The 19,277-nt window shown below is 31.3% G+C and overlaps 1 protein-coding gene and 1 long non-coding RNA gene across 2 annotated transcripts; both read left to right on the forward strand.

Annotated features, from left to right (window-relative positions):
* The first annotated feature begins 7,118 nt into the window (after positions 1-7,118).
* Positions 7,119-14,026, forward strand: LOC132713634 (organic cation transporter protein-like). Its single transcript, XM_060696281.1, has 6 exons — positions 7,119-8,667; positions 9,664-10,085; positions 10,571-10,789; positions 12,377-12,511; positions 13,171-13,253; positions 13,887-14,026. The coding sequence occupies exons 1-6, from the start codon at positions 8,332-8,334 to the stop codon at positions 14,024-14,026; spliced, it is 1,335 nt and encodes a 444-aa protein (XP_060552264.1). The 5' UTR covers positions 7,119-8,331.
* An 858-nt stretch (positions 14,027-14,884) lies between these two features.
* On the forward strand, positions 14,885-16,280 carry LOC132713628 (uncharacterized). The gene is made up of 2 exons (XR_009623471.1): positions 14,885-14,959; positions 15,866-16,280. It is a non-coding gene; the product is annotated as an uncharacterized LOC132713628 (long non-coding RNA).
* Positions 16,281-19,277: the final 2,997 nt, after the last annotated feature.

The raw sequence follows: 19,277 nt of genomic DNA on the forward strand, positions 1-19,277 counted from the left end.
CCAATAAAGCTGGAACGTCGCGATATGACCTATACTGTGACGTAAAACCCAAAACAAACAAACAAAACCTTTGCTTACTAGTATTTAGATACTCTCCGTCCGTACAAGCGGTTTTATGATTATAAGATTTTCTGTTGGATTTATAAAACATATCGACACTGTAAAGGCAATATGGCAACATTTTCTCAACTACCCATCTGCACATTAATTTATTTACGAGCATGCGCCTGAGGTGTAGCACCGACCTTCCGTGAGCTTATTAAATATCTTACATTCTCTTGAATATGATTATTTCGGAGGTCAATAGAGAACCATATGACATATCTGCTTTTTAAAACTTATGTTTGGGGGGAAGAAGAAGTTTTATATTTCATGACAGTCTTATCTATAATAACTTAACAGTTGAGTTGACTGGGGCTATTTTTAGATTTTACATAACAGTCTCTTAATCATTACTTCGGTTTTGTCAAAAAGAACTCCACCAAATGTTAATTGGTAGTCTTTACGTGCAGTGAATAACTTCAATTAGATTTCTATTAAATGGTACATTATACAGCAAATAAGTAATATTTCTGAGTACATTACTACTTAGAATTTATATGTCATCTTCAATCATATTCATCTTTAATCATATTCAACAAGTACATTAAAAAATATTTAAAAATGAAAATGATCATTTTTTTTTCAACCAAATTATTAGTTCTATGAACAAAATGTCGTATTTGTTCTTAGTTGTATCATATATTTCACATGTTTTGCATATCTATTTAAAAATTTGTTCATTTCACCTCAGAAATATTGGATTTGGTACACTAAGTGTGACCGGAAGAATTGGGGGTATAATTGCCATGCAGATCGTCTATTTAGTAAGTATCGTTTAAAAGTTTGAAATTGTACAATTTATCTGCAGATATAAATCTTGAAAACTTTTTGCTTTAAACAAGCTGTCTTGCCCGGTAGTTAGTAAAATTTGGAGATTAATGCTTTCATGTGATATTCTACCTATATTTTGGTGAGTTTTAAATCAGAATACTATCTATTTTTGAGTAAGTATTCCACATTTTCGAGAATGAAAATATTTCATGACAGTTTTTTTGGTACTATTTAAAATATCATGAAACGAAATATATCTTATATGAAATATGTTTTATATATATTCTGTACGTTTTTTAGTACTCATACCTTTAATATTTATTTTCTTTTTAAGAACATGCAAATACCAGGGTTACTATTTTACGTTTGCGCTTTGATATCTGTCGCAACTTTGGTCAGTTTGATATTCCTACCTGAGACAATGGACAAGAATCTAACAGACAAAATCAAGGAGAATAATTATCTAAAAAATAAAGTAGTTCCTGCGTAATGGAGAACACACCTTTTTAATGTAGTGAACAATTTGTTTGTGTTAAAGTGTCTGACCATTTGACATCATTGCTAAGACTGGATTCTACTTGTTTGTAAATGTACGTTTTGATTAATATAGTGTAACCCCAACCGACATCCTCGTAACAACAGCAACTAAAATCAACTAGAAATACAAGTTAAATATATGAACCGTATATGTTAAGTTTACAGTCTAAAAAAATGGAAGTTCACAATACCTGTTATACAAATATATTTAAAAGGGTTAAACAAGTAGTTTAAATTTGAGCTTTTTAAGATGAGAGCGTTCAGCATAAGAATATAATGTGCCGAGTTTGAATTTGCAATCATATTATTGCACACATTTATAAGGATATTCTTCGAGATTTCATGCTTTTTTATCACATGATGATTCATATTCATTTTTATTTACCATGTGGACTAAATTGTGCTCTGGTGAATCAAAAGTGGCTTACTGCCTTGATCCAGAGGGTAAAGTACTTACACCAACACCACTAACCGAATTCATTTAAACTCTGGTTCAGCATACTCTGGTTGACCTGCTGTATACTTATGATAAATGCGACAATAGTTTCTTTTAAAATAAACTCGGAAACCTTGTAATGTTACAGCTCTTTGCAACAGAAGTGTTAACCAGTATTTGTAAATAGTTAATTTGTATAGCTTTGTTAACAAAATGAAAATAAAATCAGCTAAAAAGGTGAAGGTAGTTTACGTGATCATCCTCGGGAATTTACTCGAATGATGACCTTTGTTCACAACCAGTGCTTAGGTGAGTGCACATTATTTTTGCTTCCAGTCCAGAGTATCAACAATAGAGTTAAGTGAAAACCTTTCATATGTTGCTTACTAAAATATGCATTAGATAATCTAATATTCGCGAAATCAATCACAGACGCTCGTCAGCTTACTTAAGTACTTGTTCGTCAGACGACGACTTTCCAACATTGCTTGTGGAGGAAGACCTCAGATGCGTCTTTGTGCATTATTTCAAGCGCCGTCTATCACTTTAGTATAAGCCTCTCACCTTCCTCGTGGTCCCAGGTGCTAGTGTTACTTTATCACGAATAACACAAGATTAAAAAAAATTGACATGGGTCCTCCTGGGCTCCCTGCGACTGGTTCTTGTTGCTGGGCCGTGTGCGTGTTGCGTTCATTGAACGCGCCTCTCCTTGTTGATCATGTTTATCATATTTTGACTTTGAAAGCTGCTCTTTACCTTAAAAGCATGCAATGTTTAAAACCCAAAAGAAAAGAAAAAACTTTCAGGATATTATAACGTGTATAAGTCATAGTTAAGGAAACCTTAACATTTACTCTCGGAGCACAATACAAAGCAATAACGTTTACTACTACCAAAAAATCTACATTTAAAAAGATATTTATACTGTATAAGAAAAAGTGTTCATAAATTAAGAAATAATAATGTGACTGTACCAGGAATACCAAGCAAGGACGAGGTCTGTAGAAGAAACACTTTATGGGTATTTAGAACTTTTCGAGAATATTTTTTCATGTAAACATACATTTTCTACTTCTTATTCAGTTGTACAAAAGGGCTTTGATTGTATTTTGTGCATCTTATATACAATCGCCGTCGTACCAATCAATATTGTTTTCTTATCCCTGGTCTCCAAAACTACAAGAAAACTTCATGTCCTGGTGAAATTCTTCTACGCCATAAGAAGCTTTCTGACATCCTTGCAACAAGTCTTATCACTAACCTAGAAGATGTGGAGATCCGCCGTGTGCCACTGTCAGGAAATGACTGTATTGTGGCAACCTGATAGGAAAAGTGTATAAATACTATTGATATGGATAAAATAATATTTTTCGAATTTCTAACATTAAAATAGCTCCAACATTATCTTCAATAACCGTGCTGATAATCTTTCCTATGCGTTTGAACTGTATACTTATAATATTTTGAAACGCTACCATGACATAAAAATGCGTTACTAAAATGCCTCTGGGTCTGGAAATCAAGGTACAAAAGTGCTTATTTTACTAGAAGCAAACAAAGTATTATTTACAGGATCATTTCCTTCATTTTTTGTTGTATAAGGGACTAAAGAGGATCACGTCTTACTCTTATCTGATGACCGTGCATCACATGCCTCATCATCATTAGTTTAACAGGCAAATAAGAAGCATTTAATATTGTTTGAAAAGTCAGCTTATACGCAACCACTGGACGCAGCTGTTTGTGTATTATTATCATCATAAACCTGATTCATAAAATGCTCAAAATTGTATTTAAAAGGATTCTGAAGATGGGATTGATGTGTGTTTGGGGAGATAACGTTTCCAACACTCTGTTAAGATCCAGATATCAAAATCGTGTCCTTGGGCCTGTGTGATGTTTGCAACCATTAGGTGCACCTGAATTTCGGCATGTCAGACGCCACAGCCGATTCATTTGTATTCATTGGAAAAATGAATCAATGACTTCCTCGTATTTGTAAACGATTTAAAAATGTGTTTGTATTCATTAAATGAATGACCATTTTACTTTTTTTATATATATTTTAACTTTTTTTCATTTTCATGTACAGAATTTATAAATTCCTCTTTCAACTAAATCATACAAAAGTTAACTAAAATTTATGTCAAATTGTTTATTTGTTCATTAAACACAAAAATGTATTACGATAATGCATCTTTTCTTTTAAATTAAAGAGTGACACTAATGATAGTGTGTAGCATTACAACCATGGCATAACAACCGGCCTTAATCACCAATCGAATACCAGTAGGATATGAAAAAACACCTGGTTTATACGGCAAAGGTCAGTATTTACAAATACATCATAAACGAAGATAATTATGTCGTCGGAAACAGACAAATGCCCAACCCCAACACGGCCCAGTAGAGGAACCATGACGTTTGGTAATAAATCTAACTAACTTTCGTCGCAATTATTTTCTACTTAACTAATCTCTGTAGCTTGTCAAGCCCTGTCAACATCAAGCTTTCTTTTAGCAAATGTTTAAATGTAGTACTCCATTAAATACAACCGCAATATTACTGCACTAAGTGACTGCTTTTAACTTTAATATCCAAAGTTCACAAACGTACCATATCAACTTTTAAAGATATGATGTATAAGACAAACATTGTCATATAACTGTGCTGTAATTAAAATGCTTATTTTGTCAAACTCGGTCGGTCAGGAGGTGAGACGAAACCAAACTAGGTTTATCCTCGTGTCAACCATGTAAGTATGTCAAGTTTGTTCGATGTTTTTGAGTTTACAAATGTATAATTTAAACATGTGCAGAACAAAAGTACTGTGTGTTTTCCCCCTAAGGCTTTGTGTTTTGGAAACAGAAAAACTGGATATTTGATGTTTAAATCTGTTGAATTATTCTAATTTACCTCTTTATCGCTTTTAATTATTCAAATGTCCACTAAAGCAAAAAGTCGCATCTTTAATTAAGTTGGGGCAAACGTGTTTCGAGGTTGTAAGCTATATGCCTTTCTAGTATCACAATATCATTAGAAATGTAGACACTAGTGGGAAACATTGAAAAATAAGAGAGTTGTTGTGTTTTGAATTGAGGAAATTTAAACGTTACACATAAAGACCACATTAATTACAGTTTCAGTTGTTCAATATCGGGAAAGTATTTACAACATATATTACAGATTCAAAAATATTAAGTTATATATGTGGAACACGTTTACTACAGATTGTAAAGTAAAATAGTGGGACACATTTAATACAAACTTAATTGTTGGCCACATTCACTACATTTCATAACTTAAATTTTCGGGGAAAAAGTTAACTACTACAGCAAAAGCTAAATAAAAAGACAATCATTACCACACACTTAAAAGTAAATTTACAACTGTTCCAAAAGGTAAATTCTTTAATATATTAACTACATATGAGAGTTAAAATAAGGGGAACTCAATCTGTACAGATATAAAAGTTTAATATGAGAACATCATTTACTACAACAAGTTCATACATTTAATATCAGGACTAAATTTACTACGGATTCAAATGTTAGATACACAAAACACATTAACTTTTACAAAAGCAATATAATCGTGTTCTAGCACTCAAATAGGATGTAACGTTAATATGCTATGTTATATTGTCTTTGCATAATATATCTGAAACATCAAATTCTTTTTTTAATGGAGTAAATGGAAGTGTTTCCCCATCAATATTTGATATACACATGCATTGGGTATTTTATTCTACGGTATTTTTGATATTCTTTTATGCTATTCAAGATATGTATACAGACATGTTTTATGGCCGGTTTGCAATCCTTTATGACACATGTTGTCTGAATAATATACTGTCATCTTTACAAAAATCGTTAGCGTAACTTACCTTAGCTATATAAAACTTTTACAAATACCTTGCTCTGCACAACTGAACTATCATCCCATTCAAGGACAAAGGTCACATCTCGGTCAAATCTTATAATCTAGTTTACTGCCTTACTATTACCATCTGCAATTATGTAATCCAACATCAATTAACTAATTAGTAAATAAAAGCATTTGTTTCAATTTAAAACCGCACATCAGAAAAATTTAAAGCCGTACCCACGCTACTTAATTATATCCACAATGTTTCGTCTGTAGTACTATTGTTGTTACTCATTTCACCTTTTAAAAGCGTTGGTAAAGTTTATAATAATTCGTGTTGTTATTGAACATTATGCAATATATTTATTATTCAAAGACTTTTTCAGTCTGTTTGAAATCGATGCTGTTTCAATATCAAATATATATTGTACATATTGTACGCAAAGAAACTGTATCTTTAGTATAATATAAGACACTGTTGATTTTGAGGGTGTTCTTTAATTCAATATATTTCCTCCTTAAGAAATGTTGGTGTGAAATACCTAAAGAGTTTATAATACATTGTTGCATTGATACCATACTGATTTTGTTGAACTTGTTCACAGCTGCAAAATCTCTTTTGGACGAGGCGCTATATTGAACTTTGCTAGCGTCTCGACCAATAAAGATTTATATATTTCAGGTGTGTACTCGTCCAATAGAAATCAGTATTGTATAGCTGAATGGTTGCCTTTAATGGCTGACGCATCAGAATTGCAGCCACCGTTTATCCCTACGTGATCGGAAGAGGCAATACCCGGTAAAATGGGTTCGAATTACTGAAGTCTATGCATCTTTTAGATCGAGCAGGTGAGATTTTGACCCCTGATGACCTCAATCTGTATCACCCGAGGTAAGCCAAAATCATATGACCTAAATTGTGTTGGTGCACCATAAAACCAAACAAAACAAAATAATATCATAACAAATTACAAAATATTCGAGTAGTTAGTTACTCATGGATATTTAGCACGACCTACTTTACCAAGCTGTTACCACAGTCACAACGAAATGGGATAACTGTCACTTGTAAACTTTAATTTTTTATCAGACAATTTATAAACATTATTGTATGAATAACTCCCCATTACAATAAATATAATATTTACACAAAGGAAAGTAATTGAGTTGTTGTTTTAATTTGAATATCAATGGAATATTTTTAATTCATGACTGAAATTTGATATCATAGATGAAAAAGCTTTTTAATATTGTATGAAACATATTTCTACAAGTAAGAGTTTATTTTCAAAGAATATAATAATATAATCATTTTATAATGTATATGATACAAATTAATATGCTATATTTTAAAAAAGTAGTCATAGCTCTTTTTATTAAATTACAAATTAGCAATACATCTGTTTTGTTACAATGTTTAAGTAGCACCTTTTTAATTTAAGTTCGTTTTTTACTTTAATCTTCTATATTTATGGTTTAAATTTAGTTATTTTATAATTTATCTGCTATTAACGCATTAAAAATATTGCAAATATTTTTGTTTTAATATGGTGCACATTCTTATCAATCCATACCCTATCATACAGTGAATTTTAATACATTTGAAACAAGAAGTATCTTTAAAAAGATACTCGGCCGAAGTCAAACTTGTTATCTTGCATAGGATAAGATACTACTAACCATGCTTACCGCAAACAGAACATTTTATTCGTCCTCAATAGTTTTATTTAAGTTCATTTTTCTCCATTAATTGTCATCTAAGATTTAAACAATATTACTTTCATTATTTGATTTTAATCAAAATGGAATTTGATTTGATTAGGAATTTATAACAAAACAAAGATTTAGTAGATAATGCACACTAATTCCGAGGAGAATTTGGAACTGTAAATTAGTCGAAAGTTCGTTTAAATAATCTTATGCCCGGTTCGAGAAGAGAATTTAATGACTAGAACAGCTTAGAAAAGAAACCTAATCGAACGCAAAAGTATCAAAAAGGCGATCTGTCATATTTATTTTCATATAATTATTGAAAAGCTGTTAGAAACATCTAGAAAATATCATTATTGTGTTTTTATATTTATTCTGACTTCTTTCTTTTTCAAACACTTATTGCCATCGCGCAATCGAACAGACCTCTACCTATAACGGATGCTCTTCTAAAATATCAATCGAACAGGCTATTATTGTTAAAATGACCAATTGAAATTCTGCCTATATTCATTTCTTTACTTTTAATTTTAGCGGAAGTCAAGGTTCAGACGGCCTTAGGTCGAAAAAAAAGATAAATGTAAATTTTGCAAGCTAATGTGATCCTAAAATTTAAAATGTAAATACATGTATATTGGCAAAATGATGTTACAGCTATTTTATGCTTAATAAATTAAAGATTTTGTCTATACAGTTACAAAAAGCCGATTTTAATTCTTTATTCAGACAAAATATTTTTATTGATAATGGGGAAAAATTGACACTATTTTTTATTTTTTGTCTCTTATTCCTAGCAGGCTGCATTGAAATATAAAAGAATGTACTTGTATTTGTGCATTTTTTTGGAATAAGATGAATGGTTAAACTTATGATTAATATTTTGTTACATACCCACTAGTACGTAAAATATGCCTACCCAAGCTAAGGATGGAGAAAGTAGTCACGTCAGTCCGGACAAAATTATTGAAGATATTGGCGGATGTGGTCGGTTTCAGGTACGCATGGCAATAGTTGTTCATCTCATCAAGACAATAATCTGCTTCACATTTACTGGAATGATTTTCATATCAAAGACGCCAGCGTGGTGGTGTGAGGATGAAATGATTGGAAAGAATATGACGTCATGTATTGCTGACGTAAACGGGACATCATTTGATTTCTGTCCGAAGAAAGCGTGTAATATAAATGGAGCGGCGTGTTCTAGAGTGAATTTTGATAGAAGCCTTACAACAGTAGCCACTGAGGTAAAATGGTATTCTTTTTCACAATCTATGTCGTTCAATAATTATTACAATACGTACATGTTTAAATAAATCATAGTAAAATTAAGTGCACCACAGAATAATGCGTCATAATATGTAATGAGCATCGAATCGATTACTCAGTTATATTATTTTTTTCCTCTTGCTTCTTTGCCTATATATTTGCATGTTCATTATTTTATTAAAGACACATGATTTTTATTGATGAGCAATGGTGCATTGATAACTTTCTACTTACTATTTCTTTTTCAGATAAGATATACCCAGATATAATGTCCTAGATTTCCAAAAATAAATTCCGCAATAGAAGTATTAGTATGAGCATAGTAGACCTTCAAATTTTATAAGTGAACATTAATCTTTTGTTATCTTCTTTTCTTTTTAATATCTAATTTACTTGGCTAACATCAATACCAAATCACATTTAGAACATGTCATAGCGGTACAGTTGAACTGGGTCTTTGCCGCTGGCACTGGCGCACATCCAACATATTAAGACTATTTCCAAGTGACGTGTAAAGGCTGCTGCACTTGACTAATGAGCTTTTCCACCATATAGGTCCGTAGTAAAGACAACTAAATCATTTTGATACAATGAAATGAGCATTGGAATTCCCCTTGTACATATGACGATTTATACCCTTTGGTACGATAACTAGCCACCGGATAATGTATGCAAAATGGGCAGGCTATTGTCAGACAATATTGTTGAACCAATCACTGCTTACCTTGATTATAAAACAAGGGAACCACATCATATCGTTCCAGCATTAACTAAACAATGGTGAATGCTACTTACTATAAAATAGAAAAGTAGAAGATAAAGAAATTAAATTACATTTTAAAAGATGTTAGATACCGACTTACATAATCATAAAGTTTATAGCAATTCCGTAAGTTTCTTTTCAGTTGAACACATATGTCGATGTCGTGGACTTGATCAGATCAGTAAAAAGTTTTATTTTCTTTTGTTTGCAGTTCAATCTTGTTTGTGATCAAGACTTTATTCCAAGTACGATCAGCTCAGTACAAATTGCTGGTACACTTGTTGGCAATATTGCTGCGGGACAAATTGCCGATTTAATTGGGCGCAAACCACCATTTTTTGCATCAATTCTTCTTATTTTCTCATTTAATATTGTCGGCTATTTTTCATCAAGTTGGCAAGTATTCGCAGTTGCACGATTTTTCCTTGGCATTGGCTGTGGTTTCTTTCTGACGACACAATATTGTTTCCTTTCGGAATTTTCTCTGGCACGTTGGCGTGTTTGGATAGTGGGGTTCCCTTCATGGCCTATTCAGGCAGGTGTGTTTTCCCTGTTGGCATGGCTGTTACATGACTGGCGATACATACAACTAATGACGGCTCTTTGTGCTATTCCATGTCTTCTTGCATGGTTGTAAGTTTTTTGTTTACAATGACACCTCAAATGCACATTTTTATTGACAAAATGTAAATAGTTCTGCCTTAAAATTCCAGAAGAAATCTAAAAAAATACAAACCACATAAAATTCGACGTTAATTTTAATTCATTATTTAATTTGCTTCCTTTTTCTGTTTTTTTCTTCCAATATTTTCTTTGCATAAAATGAACAGTAAGTGTCGAGCTTAATAAGTGTTTAATTTTATTGTAAATTATTAATCAATTGCTGTCATTTTGAAATCAATCGTTACGTCAAATAATTTCAATTCAAATGTTTAGTTCTGCTCGGACCAGTGAACGACACGCCGACCATGAACATACTCAATAAAACCGAACCTGCAGCATTTTTAACTTTGCCGTTTTGGCCTACCTTTATGGTTTGTAATTTCACTTTTTTGTAGGAGACAGAAAACGGATCTTCATTCCACTAATATTATTAATTACCAAATCTGTCTTTTCAGCGCATTGCCAGAAAGTTTCCGTTGGTACATAGCCCATGATAAACCAGAGAAGGCAGCTCAAATCATTACACGCATAGCCAAATATAACAAGCATGAAGAATCCGATATAGACAAAGTTCTAGATAACCAGGAAGAGCAAGAAGATCAGAAATACACAGTGTTACATTTGTTCAAATCAAGATACTTGACAAAAATAACGATTCTTCTGTCATTCAGTTGGTACGTTTTAACTTCAGTTGTCTCAGACTGTCACTAGACTTTAAAGATTTATGAAAAATTAAAAAATCCAGTAAAGCAAAAACCGGAGGGGCCTACTTATGGGATATAGAAATAGGGTCCGTCCGTCTGTCCTTCCGTCAGTCTTTCGTGTCCGGTCCATAGCTTTGTCATTTATCAAATGAATCTGAAATAACTTGACACAAATGTTTGTTATAATAAAACGATGTGTCATGCGCAACAACCAGACCCCTACCTCCAGGGTCAAGGTCACACTAGCTCATTCAAGGTCAACATTGTCTATTTTAGGGTATATGTCGTGTCCGGTCCATAACTTTCTTATCTTTGAAGGGATTTTGTAAATACTTGCCACAATTGTTCACAATAATAAAGCAATGTGTCATGCGCAATAACTGGTCTCCTACCGCCAAGGTCAAGGTCACACTTTGAGGTCAAAGATTAACATAGTCTATTAAAGGGTATATTTTGTGTCTGGTCCATAACTTTTTCATAGATCTGAGGATTTTGTAAGTACTTGCCACAAATAGTCACTATAATAAGACGATGTGTCATGAGCAACACCTGCATTCCTACCTCTAAGTTCAAGGTCACACTTAGAGGTCAAAAGTTAACATAGTCTGTTTAAGAGTATATTTTGTGTCCCATCCAGAGCTTCTTCGAGATTTTGAAATAACTAGGCATACATAGTCACAATAATAAGGCGATATGTCAAGTACAACACCTGCACCCCTACCTCCAAGGTCAAGGTCACACTTAGAGATCAAAGGTTAACAGAGTCTGTTATATGGTATTTTTGTGTCCCGCCCATAACTTCTTCATAGATCAAATGATTTTGAAAATACTTGGCACCAATAGTCACAATGATAAGATGATATGTCATGCGTAACACATGTGTCCATACCTCCAAAGTCAAGGTCACACATAGAGGTCAAAGATTAACATAGTCTGTTATAGGGTATATTTTGTGTCCAGTCCATAACTTTTTCATAGATAAAGGGATTTTAAACATACTTGGCACAAATAATCACAGTAATAAGACGATATGCCAGGCGCAAAACATGGGTCCTTACCTCCAAGGTCACACTTGGAGGTCAACACACTTGGAGGTCAAAGATTAACATAGTCTGTTAAAGGGTATATTTTGTGTCCGATTCATAACTTCTTCATAATTCAAGGGATTTTTAAAAATACTTGGCACAAATAGTAACAATAATAAGGCGATATGTCGTACACAACATCTGCACCCCTACTTCCAAGGTCAAGTTCACACTTAGAGGTCAAAGCTGAACATGATAGATTTTTAAATTCCGTGTTTCATTTTATTTCTTAAATGAATTTATTGTTGCATTTGCAGATCTAGCATTGATCATAATTTTGGACTGAAAGTCCTGAGATCCATACCTTAATCTTTTGAAATAGCACCGTTTTATGCTTCATATAAAACTTCCCCGAGGCGGGGGACGTTGGTAACTCTGTTACAAATTCTTGTTCAAAAGTGCAATAGACTTTCAAAATAAATTTTCCTTGAACATGTACGTATTGATATGTGAATGATATATTACCATTTAGGTTTGCCCTTGGTGTTGTGAAATATGGAATTGAATTTGGGATCCAGGAACTTTCTGGAAACATTTATTTAAATGTTTTCCTATTTAGTATTGTTGGTATTCCAGGCAAAGCAGTAGCGCTCTGGCTTCAAAACAGGTACAATTGAAAAATTTAAAGGCAAATATTACACTAAAATAAGATTACTATTAGATGCTCCGTTTTAAAACAAATTTTTGTAGCAGGTTAATAAAATAATAATAATGATAAAATGATTAACTGTTGCAAATAATACCGAGTTTTTAAAGACAACAAACCATGGAACTAAAAATCATATGAGACGTGTCATGACAAAACCAACATAATGGGTTTGCGACCAGCATGGATCCAGACCAGCCTGCGCATCCGCGCAGTCTGATCAGGATCCATGATGTTCGCTATCAGTTTCTCTACTTGAAATAGAGTTGGTAAGCGAACATCATGGATCCTGATCAGACTGCGCGGATGCACAGGCTGGTCTGGATCTATGCATGTCGCAAACGCACTATGTTGGTTTTGTCATGACGCGGCTAATATGGACAATATGGTATGTTTGATATACATGATCCGATATCGCATATCTCTTATTTATAGCCGATAATAAAGTGTTCTAGAACAAAATAATTTTATTTATAAATTAAAACTAAATCACTGAAAACCCCATAAAATATCATGTAACACAATGTTTTATGGTTTAATATCATATTTCATAATTGATTTAAGGCAACCCCTCAGCTACAGAAGGTGAAGTGTGTTTTCATTTTACGTTTACTTAACAGGTTTGGTCGAAGAGCAACATCGGTTATATGTTTTATAGTTGTTGCTGTAGGTGGATTTGTTGTCGGATTTGTACCGACGTTTAGTCTTTTAATCATTCTTTCATATTTTTATCATGAAACATTTGACATTTAACTTCTAACTACTGTTTGACCTTTTTATAAAAGCCATCGTTAATACTTTTGGTATATCAGAGTTCTTGTAACATTTTGAAAATAAAGACTTTATAAGAATCATTGGATTATTAAGATAGGGAATTTCTGTATCACTCATAATAATTTATAATCATCCCTACTTCAAGGAGACTCGCACCTACAAGAGTTAGTAAAAATCATTTTTAAAGCTGATGCAAATGGTACAACTGTTTATCACTAAATGTGCTCAGATGTAAAACACTGACACATTGAACCAAAGTTCAAACCAAAGTTCAAAGCCTTATCCCAAAACTTATAGAAATCATTGTCGTATCTTCAAACTTGTTTTAAAAAAATGGTTTAACAACACAACACAAACAAATTGCAAAATAATCGATATACTTCGCAAATCATTTAAGAAATTAAAGGATATGTACGATCATGTTTTTTTCTCTGACTAGATTTTGTTTGTTTGTCTTTTGTCATCAGTACGTATATGTATGTAAATATTCATTTGGCTAGATGTATTAATCAGGTGCTAAATAAATTGTTGTTGTAAATAATATACTTATGTTATTCATTAGATGCACCGCACAAGGACGAACTGACCAATGGGTTTGCCCTGGTAGCCAACATGGGTATAACTATGGCATGGGGACCAGTACAGACGATGACCATTGAATTGTACCCCACTGTCATCAGGTACTTCTATCTTAGATTGTGACGAAATTCTTGATGTACAATGACTGATTTTACCACCAAGAATCCATTTTCAAAGAACATCAGATTGACTGTTATTTTTCAGTTTATTTCGATTTTTATTTCATTGTGTTTATTTAGCTTTTTAAAAAACAAACATGATATATTCTGTCGCATAAAAGTTTAACGTAAAGATTTGAGTAAGGATTATTTTATATTTGTCGTTGAAACGCCTTTATTTCTAATGATGCGGAACAAACTTGATAATCTTTGAAATATCATCTTTATTTGATTTTTATGTGGAGTAAAATTATATTCAATTAATCTGCAAACATATTCTTAGGCAAGAAGTAATCGTTATATCTCTATGAAATAAGTAGATATTTAATTATATATTTTTATTGTTAAATTATATAAATGTTATATTAAGTTAACGTATGACAAATATTATATAAACAATGTTATATAAACGTTTTTTTCTAATATAGTTATTATTAATATAATATAAACAATATTGTATAAACGTATTACTTATATAATTATTACTTACTTGTGTACATGTATATACTATAAACAATGTTATATTAACGTATTGCTAATATAATTATAACATATATAATATAAACAAATTTATATGTATTTATATGTATATATATGTAGCGTATTTCTAATATAATTTAAACAATGTTATATAAACGTATTACTAATATAATTATACTTACGTGTATAGCATAAACATTGTTATATTAACGTGTTACTAATATATTATAAACAATGTTATATAGACGTGATGCTCTTATCAAATTTATATTAAATATCATGTTTTAACACTTTTTTCTTTTAATAAATTATGCAGCAACTTTAATAAAGTTTGCTTGTTTGTAGAAATATTGCTTTCGGATCACTGAGCGTCACAGGACGAATAGGTGCCATATTGGGACCTCAGTTAGTTTATTTGGTGAGCAATTTTCTTGATTTATTTTCCCCTTAAATTGACATTAAGGGCATATAGTGAGTGAACATGTGAAAGTCAAAATAAGTTTACGTGTTCCTATAACTCTTTTCAATATTATAATTTAAATTGCATAAACAATAAAGAACTCATCTCACCCAGGGAAACCTCTGTAATTATCGTTCAGAATTTACCTGTAACATTTGATATATAAAAAGAGTGCGGCATATATTTTTGTCAGACTTATATTTTGTTCTAAACATTAAATTTTTTCAAAAGCTATTGTTTGTCAATCACCATTATAACAGTCACTCTTTTTGAAATAAGCACATATTTGTCAATTCAGCACCGCTTGACAATAAAAACATAATCACAATGTCACTTATTGTTTATGATATTTAAGAATACATAATTATAAGTAAGAAAAACAGTAAATCTTGAATAACGTTAGTTTATTTGCTACACTTTTATTTTAGTAAGTTTGGTGAGGATTTAATATATTTTATATAAAGCAATTATTGTATATTAATGATATTTATGAACACATAAGTAAGATTAAACCTGCATTTCCTTCGTTTTAATGTAGATTACATTTACAACGCATTAAATGATAAGGGTAAAGCTGATGACTTTATTAGTTACTTTAAGTAGCGCTGTAAAGGTCACACGATGTACTCGTATGTCCATTTTTTTCATAGTTGTCATTCAAGGCGGTATTTCAAGCGAAAGCAGACAACTGATCCGGATAACTTTCTTACACAAAATAATGCGGAATAAATCTGGTTGGATTCAAACCCACAACGGATAAGGACTATATTTCGTTATTTTGTAAAAATGAAAATAATGACAAGGCAGCGTTTGAAAAGTTTTTTTAGTAAATACACAGTTAAATTAGTATGTTATTTTTTTCAGAATACTTACACACCAGGCTTGTTGTATTATTTTTGCGCAGGAATATCTGTCGCTTGTATGATCGGACTACTTTTCTTGCCGGAGACTATGAACCAAAATTTAAGTGATAAGATCAACGAAGAAAATAAAATAGAGAACGGCGGTGACAATGTAAAAGAAAAGTCCACTGAATGGCTCGACAATGTGAATGGATATATAACACAAAGCGACAAGAAAGTGTTTACAGTTACTAAGGCTGATACATCAGAGAAAATTCGCTCTACTGAAAACATTATATTTTCGACACAGATGTAAACTATACATTAAAGATTTACATGTATACTAAGAATATATATTTTCAAATATGTATTAATTTTGAAGATTCCGTTTATAATATAACGTAGTGTTGATAAATAGTAAACAAATATTAATACTTTGCGGGTATGTTCTCTTTTTATGATACTAAGTTTGATTTTTATTTCGCTATAAGGACCTGTAAAAGTGATAGATGTGCATTTTGTTTAAGTCCTGCCCAGCCGGTTGTCTGCTACCTAGACCTGGCCTCTTCATAATATAAAAAATAACCTGCATTTTTCTTATCTTAACGAGAATTTATGTTCACGTTATACAATACGTTTGTTCTTAATCAACAGATATGTGACTTAGGATTTCTTTTCAAATACCTGTTATAATCTTTGTAATGCCTGAAGACATTTTATTTATCTTATATAAAATAAAGAAATTAATACAGATAATTAATTTTCAAAGTTTTGTTGAATAGCATTTCTTCCAGTGCTTCATAAAAGAAACTGAAGCTGTTAAGGATCAGACCGAACTGCATTTCTTATCTTTGGTTGAATATTCATACGAAAGCATGTATTGTGCTTTATATTATTTCACAACTTATAAAAACGAGTCTCATCGTTTAAACCATGTTATATCCCAAAATAAATCACTGTTTGATACAATCGTACCAATTAAGCCTCGTTTTAATATTTGAAAGTCCACAATTTCATACCGAATTCCGATTGTACTTGAAGTGAAAGGTTTTGCCAAATTGTCATGAAATATTGTTGTGAAATAAAGAGGTTATTATACATTGTTGATAAACAATACTGATTCTATTGGACTCGTACAGAGCCAGACTCTGCTCGCACCTCGACTAATATAAGTTTGACAGCTGTGCAAGTCCAATAGAACTCAGTATTGTACTCAACAATGTATATAATAACGTCATAATATTCTATAATTTATAAACAGCTTTGAACTGTCTTTCAGATCTCTGGTCGACTAAGAAGTTACTTTTGGTAAACATAAAATGTCAATATCAGAGTATTCACTGTTCTTTCTCCTAAGAATAACTTTTCAAAGTATATTCACCGTTGATTGTTTTTACATAAATATATGATTTCTGGAAATCGTCCAAAGGACGCGGAAATATAATGTAACATCACGCCAAGTTTGTCATCATTATTCCAAAATAAAAAAACCAACACAATTAGATGACTCGCAAATAAAGTCAAATTAGTCAGTGTTAGCTTATTATATCGTTGTGACTTATCCTGTATCAATATATGCAATATATGCATCATTAAACAATTTGTTGTATCACTGTTTGCGATTACATATTTAACAAAATGCTTAAAAACTTATTTGTAAAGTAGGGTTTCCATCTTGGCCTTTCATGTTATACGTTAAACTTGAAACATAAAATGTGGATGTAATTTTGATCTGATACAAAGCATTTTAAGGCCCATTATAAAGAATCTAAAAAATATGGATTTTTGAGGCATAATGTGCTCATGTTTTCATTTTCAAGCTGTGCTGAATTGACAAAATATGTGTATATTTCAAAAAGATTGACTGTTTCAATGGTGATTGACAAACACTTGCTTTTGAAAAAAAATTTTTTTTCGAACAAAGTTTAAGTCTGACAAAACTATAAAAAGATTGCTGCACTCTTCTTATAAATTAAATGTTACAGGTAAATTCTGAACGATAACAACAGAAGTTTCCTTGGATGAGGTGTGTGATTTATTGTTCTTGCAATTAAAATTATAAGATTGAAATAGTTATAGGAACACGTAAACTTTTTTGACTTTCACATGTTCACTCACTATATTCCCTTAATGTCAATTTAATGTGAAAATAAATCAAGAAAAGTGCTCACCAAATAAACTAACTGAGGTCCCAGTTTAGCACCTATTTGTCCTGTGACGCTTAGTGAGCCGTGAGTAATATTTCTACAAACATGCAAATTTTATTAAAGTTGCTACATAATTTATTAATAGAAAAAAGTGTTAAAACATGATATTTAATATCAATTTGATAAGAGCATCACGTTTATATAACATTATTTATAATATATTAGTAACAGGTTAATATAACTGTTCATTTCTTTATGCAATAATTATATTAGTAATACGTTTATATAACATTATTTATATTAAATATGTAATCATTATATTAGTAAAACGTTTATATGACAGTATCATCAGGTTTGACCCCTGGTGTTGCTTTAAGTCTGCATCACCCGAGGAAAGCCTAAATCAATTGACCTAAATTGTGATGTTGCACCGTAAAAAAATAGTAAGTAACTCATGAATACTTAGCATGACCTACTTTACCAAGCTGTTTCAGTGACATTCACAACGTTATGGGATAACTGTCACTTGTAAACTTGTAAAGTTTTTTAATCAGACAATTTAAAAACATTATTTGCATGAATAACTTACTATACCAATTAATATAATATATACGTGAAGGAAAGTAATTGCGTTCATGTTTTAATTTGAATAACAATGGGATCTTTTAATTCATGACTAAGGTTTGATTTCATAGATGAGAAGCTTTTAAAAATTGCATGAAACAAATTTGTAAGTGTTTTCTTAAAAATAACAATATAATATGTTTATAATGTGTATAATACATTCAACTTAGTGAGCTATATTTAGAAAAGACATTCATAGGTCTTTTCTTAATTACAAATTAGAAATTATACAGCTTGTATGCGACAATGTTCAAGTCATATCAATTTTTTTTGTTTTAATTTAGTCATTTAAAAATTAATCAGCTATTAACGCATTCAAATATTTCTTTTTAAATCTAATAAGGTGCACATTCTTAATACTCCATACTCCACTGTACAGTGAAATTTAGAAACATTTAACTAAAGTGGAAAGAAACGGTTTATTTGTTAAAAAATTATAATGTAAATACATGTACACATGTATATTGGCAAAATGTATGCTAAAGCTATTTTATGCTTATCAAAGATTATGTTCTATACAATTAAAAAAGCCAATTTTTATTCTTTATTCAAACAAAACTTTTTTTATTCAACTGGGTAAGAATTGACATATTATGTATTTTCTTGTTTCTTATTCCTAGCTGACTGCATGCATTGTAATATGTAAGAATTTACTTGTATATG

The sequence above is a fragment of the Ruditapes philippinarum genome, unplaced genomic scaffold (genome assembly GCF_026571515.1).
Source record: "Ruditapes philippinarum isolate M1 unplaced genomic scaffold, ASM2657151v2 ctg919_1_1_1_1, whole genome shotgun sequence".
Taxonomy (NCBI): Eukaryota; Metazoa; Mollusca; class Bivalvia; order Venerida; family Veneridae; genus Ruditapes; species Ruditapes philippinarum.

What these genes read in the sequence shown, in the direction of transcription:
- LOC132713634 (XM_060696281.1), top strand. Translation starts at nt 8,332, where the DNA reads ATGCCTACCCAAGCTAAGGATGGAGAAAGTAGTCACGTCAGTCCGGAC. An exon ending in CCATGTCTTCTTGCATGGTT is followed by an intron (nt 10,086 to 10,570) that starts GTAAGTTTTTTG and finishes CTGTCTTTTCAG; the next exon opens with CGCATTGCCAGAAAGTTTCC. An exon ending in CGGATTTGTACCGACGTTTA is followed by an intron (nt 13,254 to 13,886) that starts GTCTTTTAATCA and finishes GTTATTCATTAG; the next exon opens with ATGCACCGCACAAGGACGAA.